This window comes from Drosophila obscura, unplaced genomic scaffold (genome assembly GCF_018151105.1).
Source record: "Drosophila obscura isolate BZ-5 IFL unplaced genomic scaffold, ASM1815110v1 contig_74, whole genome shotgun sequence".
NCBI lineage: Eukaryota > Metazoa > Arthropoda > Insecta > Diptera > Drosophilidae > Drosophila > Drosophila obscura.
This window is the reverse complement of record NW_024542866.1, coordinates 72,048-90,202: the sequence shown is the minus strand read 5'-3', so window position 1 is coordinate 90,202 and position 18,155 is coordinate 72,048. Positions and strand designations below refer to the sequence as shown.

General features: G+C 44.5%; 4 protein-coding genes across 7 annotated transcripts; 3 read left to right on the top strand and 1 right to left on the bottom strand.

Moving 5' to 3' along the window:
- Positions 1–463: 463 nt before the first annotated feature.
- On the top strand, positions 464–5,727 carry LOC111078177. 3 transcript variants are annotated; one of them, XM_022372730.2, is made up of 4 exons: positions 464–688; positions 1,230–1,390; positions 2,136–2,328; positions 2,395–5,727. In XM_022372730.2, the coding sequence occupies exons 1-4, from the start codon at positions 575–577 to the stop codon at positions 4,099–4,101; spliced, it is 2,175 nt and encodes a 724-aa protein (XP_022228422.2). In that variant the 5' UTR covers positions 464–574; the 3' UTR covers positions 4,102–5,727. The 3 variants fall into 3 exon arrangements, with proteins under 3 accessions (XP_022228422.2, XP_022228421.2, XP_022228424.2); XM_022372729.2 differs by lacking the exon at positions 464–688 and having other exon boundaries at positions 1,110–1,390; XM_022372732.2 differs by lacking the exons at positions 464–688; positions 1,230–1,390 and adding an exon at positions 1,912–2,021 and having other exon boundaries at positions 2,395–5,725.
- Positions 5,728–6,474: 747 nt separating this feature from the next.
- On the top strand, positions 6,475–9,001 carry LOC111078181 (fatty acid hydroxylase domain-containing protein 2). Of its 2 annotated transcripts, XM_041595667.1 has the most exons (4): positions 6,475–6,574; positions 6,633–6,766; positions 6,817–8,719; positions 8,785–9,001. In XM_041595667.1, exons 3-4 carry the CDS (start codon positions 8,004–8,006, stop codon positions 8,918–8,920), a joined length of 852 nt encoding a protein of 283 aa, XP_041451601.1. In that variant the 5' UTR covers positions 6,475–6,574; positions 6,633–6,766; positions 6,817–8,003; the 3' UTR covers positions 8,921–9,001. The 2 variants fall into 2 exon arrangements, with proteins under 2 accessions (XP_041451601.1, XP_022228430.1); XM_022372738.2 differs by having other exon boundaries at positions 6,633–8,719.
- A 1,567-nt stretch (positions 9,002–10,568) lies between these two features.
- LOC111078187 (pupal cuticle protein 36) lies at positions 10,569–13,516 on the top strand. Its single transcript, XM_022372743.2, has 2 exons — positions 10,569–11,277; positions 11,368–13,516. The coding sequence occupies exons 1-2, from the start codon at positions 10,973–10,975 to the stop codon at positions 12,371–12,373; spliced, it is 1,311 nt and encodes a 436-aa protein (XP_022228435.1). The 5' UTR covers positions 10,569–10,972; the 3' UTR covers positions 12,374–13,516.
- LOC111078188 (selenoprotein BthD) lies at positions 13,155–14,399 on the bottom strand. The gene is made up of 2 exons (XM_022372744.2): positions 14,293–14,399; positions 13,155–14,239 (listed from the first exon to the last, which is right to left on the bottom strand). Exons 1-2 carry the CDS (start codon positions 14,320–14,322, stop codon positions 13,694–13,696), a joined length of 576 nt encoding a protein of 191 aa, XP_022228436.1. The 5' UTR covers positions 14,323–14,399; the 3' UTR covers positions 13,155–13,693.
- Positions 14,400–18,155: the final 3,756 nt, after the last annotated feature.

The window sequence follows — 18,155 nt, the reverse complement described above, 5'->3', positions numbered from 1 at the left end:
CAGTACATATATGTACATACATACAGAAATGTGTACATATGTTTGTAAGTAGATACTTTTGCATCATATTCACAGAATACCAGAAAACAGAACGGAAATCAAATAGTGAAGTAAAACTAAGCGCGAAGCAGAAAAGCATACAACGGTAAATTGCATTGTCGTCTCTCAAGGACAAAACAAAACGCCCTGCTATGTAGCACCGCGCGTGTAAATGTGTCTGTGCAAGATAGTGAGTGAACTGGTTGTGTGCGTGTGCATTGTGCGAGGCATCAGCAGCAGGAGCAGCGACAACTAAACCAAAACAAAAACAAGAAAAACAACAACAAAATGTGATGTGACACAAATATTAGCAGCAGAGAAGCAGCAGCAGCAGCAGAGAGAAAGCAGACACTAAAGCAAAACAAAGAAACAAATCACACAAGGGGCTAAACGGAGAACAGAACGGAGGCTGCTGCCACCTACCCTACCACCTACCTCCATCATCATCCCTCCTCCACCACATCGCATTGAGCGGACATTTGGCGCCAGTCCGGGCAGCGACAGAAGCAGCGACAGCGACAGAGCTGGGTGTACCATGTGGCTTTACACTTCGCTGCTCTCCTCCTCCTCCTCCTCCTCATATACATGTCCATGCCCGTTGCTGGTGCTGCAGTTGGTCCTCCTGGCGGTCGGCTTTCTCCCCCTGCATGTAAGTTGGTTGACTTGTACAATGTGGCTTGGATTTTATTTGTGTTTCACACTCTACATACTTATGAATTATTTTGATTATTCATTTATTTATGCTGTAAGTGTATGTTCATATGTATGTATGTATGTTCAGGTGTTCTTATGTACATCATGTACATACGTTTTGAATGCTTTCCTTCACAGAAGGACAAAGGCAGGCAACAACTACACTGCAGGTCACCCTAAAGATGAAAACACTACATTTGTATGTATGTGTATGTGTATGTATGTATGTGCACATGTACATAAATACACTTTATGTATATCTCTCCTTATTCTTAATAGATGGAATTTATTTGTTGTCCAAACCCAACGGCGATATTGACAATGATATATTCATTTCCAATTTACATATGTACATATGTACATATGTAGTACACATGTATATGTACATATCTATGCATACACGTGTACCTGCATTTGCTGTTGCTTGCTTTTCGTATTTAACAGTTCCCATCCGTTCCACCCTGTCTGGACAGAAAACTTATTTCTATAATTTACAGGTGACGGCTCGCTTTTTGTGCGAGGGCGGGCACATCTGTTCACTGCCCCGCGATTGCTGCACTCAGGGCTGCTGTCCCACCTACCAGGGCGGACCCCGACCGCTGCCCCCGCCCTCGGAGCACGTCCTTAATCTCTTCTTCATCAGCCACTGGTTTTTCTGGTAAGTCCTGCGCCCGTTTCCTCCATGCTGCTCTGTTGTTGCTCTCTTCTGTTGTTTTTGTGGAATTGCCAGCATGGTCATGCCACGGATCCTGCTCCTGCTGCTGCTCCTGCTGCTGCTCCTGCTCCCATGAGGCCTGTGCACATGGAGCTGGCCTCGCCGTGTGGTGCGCGTCTCTTGTAGGGTGGCTAGGGGGGGACAGAGGTTCTGTTCTGGCCGATTGGTGTTGTGTGGCATGCGAGATATTATTATTATTGGCAGCAAAAGCGGCGTCGCCCAGTGCCGCCTTGCGTCAAGTCAAGTCGAGAGGCTTATGCAAGACAGCGGGCTCACTCCCCCTACCCCTCCCCAGAGAGAAGGGGGTACGGAAATGGCAACGCCAACTAATGAGACACACAGAGCACAGAACTGTGTGCTGTTTTCTGATGCAACCTAATTCGAACCCCGCTGGGCCACAGCGAGCTCTTTTGCTCACATAATCCAATCTCGAGTCACAGCCAAAAAGACAGAAAAGGCCCCCACAAAATTTAGTTGGAATTCGATTATAGCCGTTGCATGACACGAACACGGACACGGACACGACCGTGGCCATGGGCTTCTTCATCCAGTCGCGCCAGCTGCAGACAGAGCAGTGAGCAGAGCAGAGCCTGGCCGAACCGAGCCGAGCCTAGCGGAGCAGTCAATCCTTATAAACAAATACATATGTATGTACATATATGCATAATGTGCTGATATATCGTTGCAGGTGCGTTGTGGTCGCCATCATCCTGGCCATACTCTGTGCCTACTCGTTGTGGAAGAAGCGCCGCACTCTGTGCGGCTGGGGCTTCAACGAGCACCACACCCAGTCCGAGGGCGACTCGGCCGGGTCCTGCTATGCCCCTCCGCAGTACAGTCGCTGCAATTCGTTCCACCACCCTCCTCCACCATACACAGAGGTGAGCTGAGTCTGAGAATGAAATATGTACTACGAATACTACATCTCCATTGGATACTTCTTGCAGGTCACGTCCAAGCCGGATCTCTACCCGCTTGTCTTCACCTGCAACAGCGACAATGGCAACGGCAAGGGCAACGGAAACGGCAATGGCAGCTCCAGTTACCTCATGGTCCAGTACTTCCGGAACTACATTGTGCGTCCGGCGGGCTCTTTGAGCGCCGCCAGCACTGTGGACTCGCTTAGCTCTAGCTTCATCTGCAATGCGAACGAGGCGAACACCATGGTTCCACCGCCATATTCCCGGGCAGCCAGCCCGGAGTTGGGTCTGCACCAATACCTGGCGCATGCCCATGTGGCCCATGGCACCCGCAATTCGGATCATCCGGTAGCGCTACAGCCGCCGCTTACCGCAGCAGTGGCCCACCAGTATGGTCTGCCACGCTCCGCCTCACAGTTGGTCGAGCCGGAGATGTACCTGCCACGTCAGACTGGGGCTATTCAGTCGCAGTCGCAGTCGCAGTCCCAGTGCCAGTCACGGGCTCACGCCCAAGCGCACGCCCAGCATTATGCTACGGTGGCCCTGGGCAGTGCCCCTGGCGGTGGTGGAGCAGCCATGTACAGCACGCGGCTGCATGGCTCCCACGAGGACGGGGTCAGTGGCCTCGTCAGTGGTGCTGGTGTGGGCTACCTACAGTCGCAGAGCGACCAGCACTTCCGTTACATGGCCAACAGCAGCAGCAGCCTCAGTGATATCTTCGTGAACAACAGCTGTGTGGCAGGCCCTGGCGGAGCAGCAGGCGGCGGAATGGGGCTCGGAGGAGGCCCCAGCCTTGATAGTGTAGCCGCCACACAGGCCGCTTCGCTGTGCAGCCTGGCAGTCGGAGGTGGCAGTGGCGGCACACCGGTGATCTTCAGCAATGGCTGCATTCAGCCTAATCCTCTACACAGCCTGGAGAACTGCTGCCAGCATGCCACGGTCGATATGGGAGACCGGGGCCCCACCTCAGGCGTGGGGCCAGGGGGCACTGCCAGCACGGCGTCGGGCGTTAGCAGTCTCGCCAATATCGGGACACCGGGCTCACCGCCACAGGCCACCAGTCCAACCGGGGAGGTACGCGAAATTCTCGACCAAATTCGTCAATTGCAGGCAGGCGTCAGCTACGAACATCTCCTGTTAAGCGGAGCGGCAACGGGAATGGGAATGGGAGCGAAGCCACGGCTACAGCACACACTATCCACGCCCTCATCCTCGCAGGTCCCACAGCCCACAGCGATGTCGGTCTCTGTCTCTGTCTCTTCCTCTGCCTCTGGCTCCAGTGGAGTTTCCGCCTCTGGCAAGAGTAAAAAGTTCTTTGGCTCGAACAAGGCGCCGCCCCCTCCCAACAAGGCCTTGTACATACCGATGGCCGCCATGGGAGCGGGAATGGGGACGGCACAGCGCTGTTTGCTCAAGAGCCCCGTCAGCAGCGTGGTAAGTGGCGCCAGCTTCTTTGTGAACCGAGGGCGCGTGGCCCGCAAAGGCTGGATCACACGCTCGGCACCCACTACGCCGGGCAGCGCCCTGCCCCCCAATCGGCTAGGCGACGATAGTCCGCTGTTGCTCAACGAGCACGACGAGGATGCCATCGACGATGACAACGAGGACTTGGACACCGAGACGGAGACAGAAACAGAAGCAGATGCCCATGATCATCGACGACAGAGAAATCGTCAGCCGCAACATCGTCACCATCAGCATGGACAGCGCCGGCGCAATGGCCAGATTGAATAATAGTAAGAATAATAGTAGGATGCAGAAGATGCAGTCTTTGTAGTTTGTTGTAGCTCAAGGTTCGGTTATCCCCCATAGTATTAAGCTTTTAAACGATTCAGATTTAGATATAGATACAGATACAGATTCGGATGTGGAGTCTCAGTGGAAAGGCGCTTCGGGGATTTTCCTGGAGCCTATGGCGGCACTGAAGGTGTGGGTTGGAGCACGCTTTTAGTCTGAAAACAGTTCAAACTGTGGTGGGGAAACCTGTAAGGGGAGGGAAGGGAGCTATCGGGTGGCAGTAGAGTCGAGAATTTATGTGGGTTACATTTAAGGATCCTTAAACATCGATCGTACATGCGTTTTTCTGTAAGTTTCTCAGAAAATAATGTATTTTTCAAGAAACCAAATACGAGTATGTACCCATATGTTCGAGAAATGTCTTCGAATTCAAGTGTCTTGAATTTTACAACAAAACCCTCAATTTATTCACAACTCAAAACAACTCAAAAAACAAAACAAAAACAAAATACCTTGTTTTAGAAATTAAGAAATAAATCTTTTTGTTTTACTTTTACTATTACTACTAATGTATCTTAAAATACTAGTTTTTATTTTTATTTTCTGTTTTTTATACTCGTATGTATGTACTACTTGTAAAATGTTGCACAAAAGATTTAAAAGGGATTACTGTACTGTGTGTGTATGGTCTAGATCTCCTCTCGGATTCATTCAGCCGATCCTACAGAAAGACACACAAAAATGTAACGCCTAAACAAGTTTTGTAATTACATTTTAAGAACTCGTTCAAATCGGAACACAAGCAAACAAAAAACGGGAAGATATTGTACTCAAAGGGGACTGCTTGACGAAATCCTTCTGCATGCTAATTGCTTTGAGGTATGAGAGTATGTAAAACTGTGCAGACATTCGGGTGGATATTGAAGAGAGATCAAATAATAACACAAATAACAAAAGACTAAACTAAGCGAACAGTAGGGTGTTGGGGCGCAAAGGACTCGTTTGAATGCAGCAGTGCCTTTTCAATTAAATAAACTACAGCCAAGAGAAGACAGATACGACACGACGCACACACAAAAGATGAGAAAATCAAATACCCAATAATCAAAAATCAAATAAATAAGCAGCGAAACGAATCTACCAGACATAGAACAATCCAATGAACAAGGCAATATTTAAAAATCTGCTTAAGCATTAGATATATACAGATACATAGATACATTACAGTATGCATAATAATGCAACATAAATACATATACATATATAGAAGTAGATTAAGGGGAAGGAATTTTACAATTCATTGTCCATCCATTTGGCACTTCAGTTTCGTTTGGCGCTTTCGGTTTCGGGTCTCTTTCATCAATCATTTCACTTAGCTTAGCTTATTCATCATGAATCCAGTTTCAACATGTGTGCATGTGTATGCACATACGAAATGTATGTATGTACGTGCATATACCCCGTATATTTACATAATTAATTAACAAGTAAAGCGAACTGAAAAGCGTTCAATGCATACATAAATCTCCAAAAAGCAAGTGAATTGTTGTAAAGAAAACGAAAACAAACCATTTTAAGGGAAATATACAAAGATGAGAATAAATACAATAAACGAAGGAATTCCACAACAAAAATAACAAAACAAAATCTTTGTCTGTCAATTATGGGAACCCAACACAATTTAACACAATTCCATCCTTCCACTCATGTGGCGATTTCTGGTGTCTACTCCAGACTTTGTTCTGGCCCTCACAGATGGAGCAGATGAGAAAGAAAATCTGCGTTAGATACTAACGCTATGCATGTGCCGGATCGAAGTCTGAATGATGCATATCCGATATTCCTTTCCTTTCCTAGCACGGTCGTCATTTTTACTGTTTTTAAAACATTTTATTTAATTTATTTAATATTTTGGGGAATAAGGTGGATGGGGGGAAGCAATTGGAGCCTGGCCTAACACTCTTTCGAAGTGCGCTCGCGTTCGTGTATTTCGTCCTGAGTCAGCAAATGCAGGATAACATTTTTATATGCAGAATCTCGCCCAGAAAATGGAGCGTGCGCTCAGTACTAATCCTTGTGGCATCTGCTAGCTCGGCGAACCTTCACTATACGGTCAGCCAACACCATTTCATGTATCGGAGCGGAGGGCCTGCCGCTGAGGACTTCATCGGCAGTGGAGTTTTGGCCACAATGAAACTTTCGAAATCAATATTTCACGGTGTAATGTGAAGGAGCATTAGCCCCATAATATTACTCCAACTGTTCTCTTTTCTCAAACTCAACAAACAATGCTCATCACGTCCACAACAAACAAGCAATAAATTTACATATACATTTGTACACATAGTTAAACTGTTTCTGTTTCGTCAGTACCTGATCGGCCCTGCTTGCGGACAATCTCACGGATCCCCTTGCAGCCGACGCAACTGGCTTTGGTCAGAGCTGCGCAGAGGATGCAGCTCCTGCGGCAGTAAGTCAAACTGGCGCCAGTATTGGTCCACATCCAGGTTAATGATGTACACCACCAGCACTGATCGGTGCTCCAAGCCATCGCGGATCAAGCGATTGTCGATGGTTACAATTCCATGGTCGCACGGGGCGAGGTTGTCGATGATCAGCATGTTGGTGCCGCAGTCGGATAGCTCGGCCAGGAGTTTTCGCAGTAAGTAGTGGCACATTCTGCAGCAGATCGGGTAAGCCCAGGAACGTCAGTGCCGAGTCCCACAGTCCCTTATACCGGTTGATAGTCCCAGGATTGGCATCGCCTGCCGCTACATCCATGCCGATGAGGATCAGCACTCCCCAACCTTGTAAAGGTTCGCACTTGTAAAGGATATAAATACAGAAAAGAAACGATAGCACCAATAAATATGCATATTTTGGAAATTAGTTGTAAATCCATATATGTAGTTCGACTAAGGGAAGTGTAAAAATGCAGAAATTCGAGTAGCTTAGATTTCCCCCGAAACTGGCGGATGAAATTGTTATTACAATAATAAAGTAAATATCTGACAAGATTTAAATACGTGCGCGTACATCTCTGGATATCTTCCCTTCCTTTTAAAACTGCGCCTTATCATTGAAAACTGCTATTTGATCAAATTGAATTTAATAAGAATCGGATCGGACCAGCAGCGACTATCCATTGCAACGACGATAACCAAGACAAGATTTACAGCTGCCATTTGTGAATTTCCATGTGGATATCCATCCAGCAATTGGATGGTGGCCAGGTGGCCGCTATCGGGAAACCATATACGCGTACGAGTATGTAGCTCCAGATAAGACATGGTCAAGGGACATCAGGGACCAAAGAATACATCAGAATCGTCGCATTGAACTTTGAATCGGTTAGATTTGCAGAGCCCAACACAGCAAATAGCAAATAGAATTAATAATAACAAAAACAAACAAAAAGAAAAAGAAAAAGAACAAACAAAAAGAAGCCTAATCTTATGAAAATAGTGCCTAATGATTGACAATAATCTACTCGTATCTGGCTTAGAAAGCTAGAAAGAGCAGGCAACCAGCAACCGATAAGCTTTGCTGATTTCTAAATTTGTACGCAATGCTAATCAGCCTGCAATAGGCCCCCATACTCGTTTAGCGATTGGAGAGTGCCAAAGAACTGGCGAATCAGGTCAGGCAGATCAGATCCCCGGAATGACCTGCCACCGGGTGGACACAAAGCGAACAAACAAGTTAATATAGTAAATATATTTCCGCACACATCAGACCTAATCGGCTTCATGGTGCCACATAGGTGTGTGCCAAGAGGCAGGGGCCAGCTAAGCGAGCTCACCAAATGTAGCGCACAGATGGCGCGAGTCTCGAAAGGCTGAGGCTATATCCGCGACTACTTGGACGGAGACTCAGTTGAAGACTAGACCAACAGCACAATGGAGGCCCTACTAGTGAGCTGGACACAGGCTGGGGAGCTTATGCAGGACCGCTGGCTGTCGCTGCTCGACGTGATCGGCGATGATCCCTGGCGGCTGTGGGTGCTGGGCAGCACTGTGACCATATTCTCCGTCTACTGGCTGTATGCGGCGCTCTTCACCATTATGGATATCACAAATTTGCCGCGGTTCATACGCAAATACAAGATCCAGCCGGGCCAGAACGAGCCCGTGGATCTGGCCAAGCTTTGGCGTGCCATCAAGGTGGTGCTGTTCAATCTGACGATTGTCAATCTGGCTACTTCCTGGGGTATGTTTGAACTGGCCTACAAGAACAAGAACAGCCAGGATGTTCGGGAGCTGCCGACATTCAAGCGGTCGGCACGGGATTTGGTGGCGTTTGTGGTGCTGGAGGAGATCATGTTCTACTACGCACATCGCCTGCTGCACCACAAGGCAGTGTACAAGTACGTGCACAAGAAGCATCACGAGTGGACGGCCCCGATAGCGGCGATCACGCTGTATGCCCATCCCCTGGAGCATGTGTTGGCCAACGTGCTCCCGGTGGCACTCTCCATAGCCCTTCTGGGCACCCATATCGCCTTGGCTTGGCTGATCTTTGCCTTGGCCATTGTCAACTCGATGAGCGATCATACCGGATACAGTTTTCCCTGGTCGGGAGGGTCGGTCCGCTTCCACGACTATCACCATGCCAAGTAAGTGTTGCCCCTATATATTGTACCGAAGATCTTGTCTCATATCTTTCCCATATCCTCCGCAGATTCAACTATAATTATGGTGTGATCGGATGGTTGGACAAATTGCACGGGACATATCGTGCCACGCCGGAACAGAAGCCCCCCATGCAGGCCAGGGGAAAAGGAAAAACTGTTAAGAGGAAAACAAAGCAACAATAATTCGGCTAAAAAAGTCCAGTGTAATATTTTTTATTTATTTGTAAATAAATTCAAATTTTCAGTGTTGGCAGACGGCAAGTTAATGCATTAATACACTAAGGCATTATAGGGCAGAGAGTTGACAAAACAAGGGTCAAAAGGGACAAAACAAAATATAATATATTTTAGCTCATTATTTAGTTATTATGTTATTATTTTATTTCTCATCCAAAGACCAGAGTCTTGGGCGACGAAAAACGATGGCACGAGCTACGCCGGCACAAGTCACAACTGCTTTTGTTGATGTCGATAAGACTGCTCCTCTAAAGTACTCGTGACAAGTAGCATTAACAGGTATTTCGGTATATCTGTTAGTTAAGTCATCGATAGTTTTGAATGTTTTGAAGAAAAAATCGATACTATCGTAATAGTATCGGGCTCAAATAATTATTACTAAAACATGCTATTAAATGCTATTTTTTAAGCGAAATAATACAAAGATTGTTCAAAATTGTTATTTTTTGTTGAAATTTACTGGTTACTAACCTGATTAAATAGAGCGGAGTTAAGCTATTTTTTTCTCTGTATATTTACGGCATATGGTTCCAGTCACACTCGATATGGATATGGATATGGATGGATATCATGGACTTGAGATATTAGTTGTAATTTCAGGCTCCAATTAATGCAGAAACTACTCAGTCTCTGTTTTAAAGATATTAACGAAATTTTGAAGCTCACGGGTTCCAATAATAGGTATCAGAACCGGGATAAATGTATATATAAAACACAAACATTTGCATTAATAGATAAAAAAACATGTCAATCTAGGATAAAATCATTAATAATGTTTCAATGGAGCTTGGAACAAAACATGTAACATCAATTAAAAGAAATAAGGTATACAAAAGTACATACGCATAGAAGAAACTTGGTTGACCAGCAACACTGACGTCACATTTAGGCAACATTTACGTTTTATACTTTGGCCGTTTTTGTTTGAACCGTTTGTTTGAAAATTAGCCAATCCTGAACAAAATTCATTGAGGAATTGGATAAAATTATTTTTTTAGGGCTGAGAGGGCCAACTATCTAGTAATATTAAATTGAATATCAAAATTGACGAATTTCGTATCATAAAATATCATGGTATGGCGGCCCGCAGCAACTACGAATTGCACGAGTCTGGCAACGCCACAAAAACGACGTCACATTCGTTTTATGTTGTTTTTGTTCGAACCTTAATATGTAAGAATATGTAATATGTAAGATATGTAAGAAATAAAAAGGACTTCTGAAAACTTACCAGTCTTGTAGAAAATTTATGTATCTATCGGTTAAAATTATTTTTTTAGGGCTGAGAGGGCCAACTAGCTAGTAATATTAAAGGGAATATCAAAATCGAGGAATATCAACGTTGAATGTTTTGAAAAAAACAATCGATACTATGGTAACAGTATCGGGCTCAAATAATAATAAAAAAAAACCATTGAAACCTTTTAGGAAAATTAGATGCCACCTGTCGATTTGTTTACACATTTGTCTTCGTATTTTATAGCAGCCAATCCAAACATATCAAAAGCGCAACGACTGTAGCTCGATACTATCATGATAGTCTCAAAACCATCGATAGTAGAGGATATCAGCAAAATATCGATACTATCGATAGTGCCCTCTTTGGTTTGACACCTCTACGCAGCAATAATTTGCTTTTTTTAATAAAAACAAATAAGAAAGTCATGCGGCACTCTCTGCCCCACCACATAAACACGTAAAATGCCACCCAAAATCATCCAGATAACGCTCTGCGGGAACACACAGTGAAAGCGTTGTGAAAACACACATAAAAACACAAGAGAAGAGAAGAAAAAAAAGGCGAACGAGATAAGAAACAAAATACAAAAAATCCAAGCTGTCGTCAGCAGAAGCAGCAGAACAGCAACAGCCACTGGGATGATGGATTAGTCCAAGGGTCCGAGACGCAAGTTTGAACTTGGCAGAAGATTAAGCACCGATTAATCACGCCGCGCAGATCCGGATCCTCCTCCTGATCAGGAGGTGCCCCCCAGTACCATGTCCTCGGCGGTCAACATACAGATCGTGTCGATGCCCAATCTGGCGAAAATCGAGAACTTCCTGAAGGATGTCAGCTACCGGGAGACGATCGAGTACAGTGCCAATTTCAACACACGCCTGTGCATCGAGCGGCGCCTCCGGCTGCCGTTCCTGGATCCACAAACGGGTGTTGCCCAGAACCACTCACAGCTCTTCATGGACAAGCGGCAACGGATGCCGGGCTTCCGGCAGGGACAGATCTACACGTATCCGGCGGCCAGGTGGCGAAAGAGTCGCCGCCAATACTTGACCAAGATGTACAGGTGAGTCTTGGCCGCTCCGCAGCCCCAACCCAACTCTTCCAGATGCCCCATTAGGTTGCTCATTCTTCTCCCTCTCCCTCCTTGTTTTAGTCGGTTTCCCGAGCGACCCTTCCAGGCGCTGCGCAAGGAACATGAAGCGCTGGTGGCCAGCGGCATTGGCGGCGTTAATCTCGGCATTGGCCTGAGCAGCCTGGGTGGCAGCGGCGGCGGCAGCAGCTCCTCCTCCCTCAGTCTCAACATGCTAACAGGGGCAGGCACAACGACGCCTTCGGTCTTAGCGGCACTGCACAGCGACACCACGCACGACTTCAATGGAGCCTTCAGCCTGGAGGAGTCTAGCTCCCTGGGTGCAGCCGGTGGCGACACCTCCGACAGCAAGGATAGCCAACAGCAGCAGCACCAACACCACCAACAACAACACCAGCAGCAGCCGTCAACGCAGTCCAAGGATGATCTGCCCAAGGAATGGTTCTACGATGACATGGATATGAACGATGTCGACTCGCTGGAAGAGCCAAAGTCACCGGCAGACGACGAGTACGACTACGATCCGCGCTATGGTAATAAGAAGAGGCGCAAGCGTCGCCCCGGCAAGCGGGGCACATCCAATGCGGCTGGCGGTGACTGTGTAGGTGGCGGTGGCGGCGGCGGTGGCTCTAGCGGCGGCTCCAGTGCCCGACGACGCAGTGCCGTGATGCGTACTCGCATCACCACCACAGATGCCGCTCTGGATGCCTCCCTGGAGGCCATAGAGTTGGGCGACAGTGTCCCTGGAAGCAATGGCGGTGGCGGTGGCAGCACGCCCACTTCCAGCAGTGGCATCGGCAACAACGGTGGTGGCAGCGGGGGCAGTGGCGGCGCCGGTGGCCGACGTTCCCGGGGAGTGGGCACTCGCGGCCGGCGACGGACCAAAGGAAGCGGTGGCTCCTCCATGGGCGGCTCGGGCTCTGGCCTGCCCCACAGTTCATGTGATCCGCACAGCCCGGGCATGGTCATTGAGCCGCCATCCTTCGAGAGTGCCGCTGCGGCAGTGGGCGTCGGCGGCGTCGTCGAGGATGGAAATGCGCATCTGCGCAATTATCGCAAATATCTGTAACGAATGAACGAATGATGATCAATAAGAGCTCCCCATACCTATCCCATGCCCTGTTCCTAATCCTTACAATCCTTCTTCCTAGCTCTTCAACCCAACTATTTTTGTGTATTTTTAACACGTTGATGTATCTGTTTTCTGCATTGTTTTCTATATTGATATCTCTCGCCTAATCTACATATTTTTTTTCGCACCTAATTTAAATCTAGTTTAAGTCCGTAGCTCATTAGTTCCTTATGCGATCTGATGAGTCCCCAGCCTTGGGCCCAGCAGCAGCATATCTCATCTCTTCACAAGAAACCCAAACCCAAAAAAACCGAAAGATCCAAATGAAAAGCCAGGACCAGAGCCAGTGACAGTGACAGTGACAGAAACAGAGACGGGGCGTAGCAAATACAATTCCAATGTTTCGTCGTCTCTTTTAACTTTACGTTCCCATAGCCAATTGACTGTTTGTTTTCCTACATATGCATATGCATATACACATATACATTTATGCATGCATACCATACATATGTATGTATGTCTGTCTGTCCGTTTGTCCCACTTTACATTATATAATTATATAGTATGTGTCGTCCTCCTCACACGTAGTACTAGAGAGAGTCTCTCTTTCACCACGGACTACAACATAGTACCATTACCAATCCTCACTCACTATCTCGGGTTCTCTGTCCCTTTTGAGCCTTTTTGCCTTGTTTTATTTTCGCTCAACTTTCAATCATATTCAAATTTGAAACCTTAGTTGAAACGGAGACAAAATGAGAATTGAAAATTGATATATGATGATATGTAATGTATTTTAGGCAATGGTATGGTAGGGTATACTCTAGTATATATAGCTTAACGACAACTCGATTTCGTAAACCAAAATTTTTCTCTAGGATCATAACACTTAAGAGCTAAACAAAAAGGAAAGAAAACCAATTTAAACGAAAGTGAAAATAAAATGCATAAAAAGCGACGGAACGAAATCAAATTGTGCAAATTTTGATAATCAAAGACAAATTAATTCATGCATATTCGAATAAAAATAAAAGTGAGGCATAAAGATTGGATCGGATCGGGATCTGGATCGGAAAAGATTTACAAAAATGGCAAGAGAGAATTAGGTTTCTAAGATGTTTTAATATATTTTTTAATAACAATTTTACGTGTGTGTTTAGCTGTTTGTGTTTGCTGGCGGGGGAACAGAATCTGGTAGTGGCGACTATGATAATTCTGGCAAAGGCAATGCGAATTCGAGGGCTTCACAATAATCGGTTCCGGAATGGATTTGCCGATCATCGTTCATGGAGCTCTATTGCCAAAAGTCATTAAGATTCACTTCCTTCGCTTGGCTTGGCTGGCGGATGCCTCCTGCTCTCCATTGGAGACATTTGCCGGCTCCGTCAGAGTGGTCTTGGCAGAGCGCTTGCGCTTTTGAGTCTGCTGCGAGGACTCTTCCTGCTTTAATTTGGGCTTGGGTGCGGGTTCCTCCTCCTTGGGCTTCTCGTTCTCTGTCGGCCCCGGCTGTTGCTCTTCTGCCACTTGGCCAAGGATCTCGACAATCCACCCGAACACATCCTCTACAGGCGGAAACTTTTGGGCACGCGGAGTTCGCTTTAGACCAGACCAAAGCGACTGCTGCTCACTCGCCTCCGTTGTTGGCTGCCTGGCCAAGTGCAGCTCGAACGCACCACGACGAGACGTACCTTCGACGTTCAGCTGAAGCTGCAGCTGGTGAAGACCGCGCTCTAGTAGAGCCGCGTGCAGCTCTTCGGCCCGACGGCGGAAGACGCGTCAGGAGCGGCAGTGTTCGATGTAGAGTACTGGCTGCGAGGGATTCAGAGCTGCCGCCTCAGGATGAGGCACAGCTGTGGCCGTTTGCTGAAAATAAGCGAATGTTGGGTGTCCTCAAATAGACAATTTACCAAACTTACAGTCGCTTTCTTGCGCCGCTTCGGAGGCATCGTGCGTAAATTTTAAGCGAAATGCGCCATTTATGGTTAGTATTGTGAAACGTTTTAACTGGCGAGCATTTGGAAAAACATACTATTTTTAGTAATATAAAGCAGCCACACTAACCATACAGTTCGTAAAAATGTGCGAATTTGTCGCAGCTGGGATCTTTACGGACGTTCGAACGTTTTCGATGCGTGAATTTCCCGCTTCCATTTGCATGCATAAAGAATAAATAGATCGCTTCGTAAAAAAACGAGCGATTGGGAAGCGGTTCGGATTTCATTTCATCTTTTTCGGTGAAAAAATAAGTATGAAAGAACCATTATTTGTCGAATCGGTTCTACAAAGTCTGCCAAGGAAGTAATGAAGTCCGACTGGGTAAGAATTCTTACCATTAATTAATTAATTTAAAAGGCATACTATTATACATTTTTGTGTGATATACGTACACACACATTTGCAGAGCTACATATGCCTAAAGCCAAGTACTTAAATCCAAGAACTGTTTGCTAGCAAAAATATGTCATCTATTCTAGTAGCGGCCAGTGGTGTGACCAGAGGTGTGCGCTGCATTCCGAACGGTTACACTGCTCAGACCGCTGCTTGGTTTTGTTTAATAGGCTGTTTACATTGGGGCTGCGTCATGCTTCTTTGCGTCTTGCCGGAGACGCAGTTTTTTTTACATAGGTTAAGCATAGGGCCCTAGTGGTGGCAGAAAGTTGCGTCAGTTTCTAATTCATGTGCGTCTATTCGATATATTCGATTGCTTTTGCTCATTTTTGCTCTTTTCTGCCTATCAGCGCAACTATCACCACTAATAACCACAAAAAAAACTTGTAGATCAAAAATCAAATTTTGGCGCTAAAAATGTATTATTGTGCAAAAAGGTGAAAATATACGTCAAATCATTAAATAAAATACCTGAAACTGATTGTATTATTATCATAAGAAATTTGTCTGACCCCCTGATGCCATTAAGACACTGCTGGAGACGAACTTCGGTGGTTTTCATAATTTGAAGAAGAACTCCCACTCTACAATGAAATGTCTGAAAATAATATATAAATATGAGAATCATTTCTCTTTCGTCCATTTTCCTGCCGTCTTGCATAATTATGTTGATTTTCAAAAATTTGTGTTTCTTTCCTTGTCATCAAGCACCCAAATCCAAATTCAAGACGCACGTCTGACAATGTAAACGCCTTTTCTGCTTCATTGCGTCTATTCCGATATCGATAGCAGACGCGCCCAGTGTAAAAAGGCTATAAAAGCTTAGTACTCAGATCGAAAAAAACATCTCGCGAACAGAATCAGGGTTGATATTCGTATGAAACCGATAAGAAATTTTTTACGGCAAAAACTGTTTTCTAGGCTCTGTACCGAAGGCAGTACTCAGATCGAAAAACAAAAAGGTCGGTATATACTGGAAAAGTATCAAAAGTATTTGCTTGTTTTTTTGGTATGTTTCGACCAACCTCGAAAAAGATATCAATTTGATATATTTTGCCAGCAAACACGAAGCAATCATTGCAATAAGAGAACAAAAAATCAAATGAAATATTTTAATAATGAAGACAAATAGAATCTAATAAATGCAGCATTATATAAAGGGCAATTATATGGATATTATAATATAATATTTTTATTAATTTTCATAAATTTAAAACAAATATTGCTTTCAAAACAGTTTGTCTTCACGGTGTGTCTGACTATCAGCAGCAGCAGATGGCGAAGCCTCCCGTGCCTACCACCGTGAAGACAAAATGATTCATCAATAAAATTATAAAATTATATTTTCTGTAGTGAGAGTCCTAACTAGCTAGTAATATTAAATCGAATATTCAAATTGAGGAATATAATTTTCGTCGGTATATTTATGTTTTGTTATGACAATGAAAATGTATATTTGGGTATATTTTTGGGGGTCAGACGGTATGTTGAGTTGATAGATACACTGTGACACTGGAGGGTAGGATCAAAGACAATATAAGTATAAGATGCGGAACGCTCATACATTTCAATTGCCATATGCAAGACAATTTTTCGGCCAGCGACGAAATTCGCGCCATCTCGCTCGCACAAATTTGAGAGCGTACGAATCTAAAAATAGAATCCGCTTGCATGTGTAAGTACACACAGAACAGCAAGTGCGTATGTGTGCGTACTTGTGCTAAGCGGACGATTTTCGAGACGGAAACCTTTTTATGAGTTGAGAAACGAAATTATATACCGACGTTGAATACGTCGCATCCTGAATACCCTAATGGCAATTATTCCAATGTGATTCATGGAATTTCATGTATTAAATATATTATGTATTTTTATATATGTATATCCGATCATCATTATCGAATGTACCATCTTAAAATAAATTATCGTTGGAGGGATATACATATACAATATAACAGTTTTTTAATATTGGGGTGGTAAGCGTCTTGCAAAATTAACTTACACTTATAAAGTGAAGGGTATATTTCGACAGCGCTGTAAAAAACGTATGCATGTGCACACATACAGTCGTCGCGACGACTTGGCTCGGCTATCGCATCGGCAAAGAACCAACTTCGTGTGCCTTCGTATGCTGTATGCATACAAGAGAGCGGCTGGCTCTAGAGCGCTCTCTCTCTCTAAAAAATTTCAAGAGAGCCTGGAGCCAGCTCTAGAGCCAGCCCCGAAAATTCGTGTGCAGAAATTTTGTATGGCGTTACGCATCTTATACTTATATTGTCTTTGGTAGGATTGTGAATTTCTGAAAAAATATCGATATTTTATATATCAAATTTGCTAAAATTTAAATAACGTCATATTGAATATATCAATTTTAAAATATCAATATATCGATATATCGGAAAAATATTAAAAAAATTGTTTTCAGTTTATTTATTCCATTATTGTTTTTTCAGCGACTTTGAAAGACGTGTTGTTTTAAATTTTCATGCAGTAACCTGTATTTGTTCTCTACAAAAAACTTGACAGCAGATGCCATCTCTCTTAGCCCTGTTCGGTTTTTCGTGCAACGACACAGCTGAGCCGGACTCAATATCGCACTGAACATTAGCTGCCTGTTAAAACACCAAATTATATCTAACATCAGAACAATATTGGATTTTGCATATGTTCACATTCACATTTTTGGCGCCAGAATTCTGTGCAACGATGGGATAATGCCTGGTTCTTGTATGAGCGCTAAAGTTTAATGTGTTTCCACTTGTCTTCACAACTTTACCGCAAAGGTTGCACGCTACGGAGGGGTTGTCCATTATTATATACAAGTTTTTTTTATCTTATTCGAGCAGAAGCTGTTGCGCGCAGTGTAAAGGTCGATATTTTCAAAAAATATCGATTCTTGACATATTTGGCGACAAAAATATCGTACAGATACTATCGTATCAAAAATAAAAATATCTCCTATATCGATATATCGATCAAATATCAACAATCCTAACTGGTAGAGCTGTCAAACGATTGATAGTTGAGCCATCGATAGTTTTGAATGTTTTTAAAAAAACAATCGATACTATCGTGATAGTATCGAGCTCAAATAATTATTAATTATTAATTTTTTGTTGTTGATATTTACTGGTTACTAACCTTATTAAATAGAGCGGGGCTAAGCTATTTTTTTCTCGGTTTCTGAGATTCCAGTTCCACTCGATAAAACAAATCAAATGAAATATTTATTTTTCCATATGTGTACATTTGAAAATGACCGCCAATCTCATTTAGCGCACAAAAATATCGATATTATTCGCTCTCAATTCGTGGTGGGTTTTCAAAATTTGCTCTCTTTTCAGCGGTGAAGAGAGTGTTTTTGTGGTGACTCTCCCCTCATTTTCGTGGT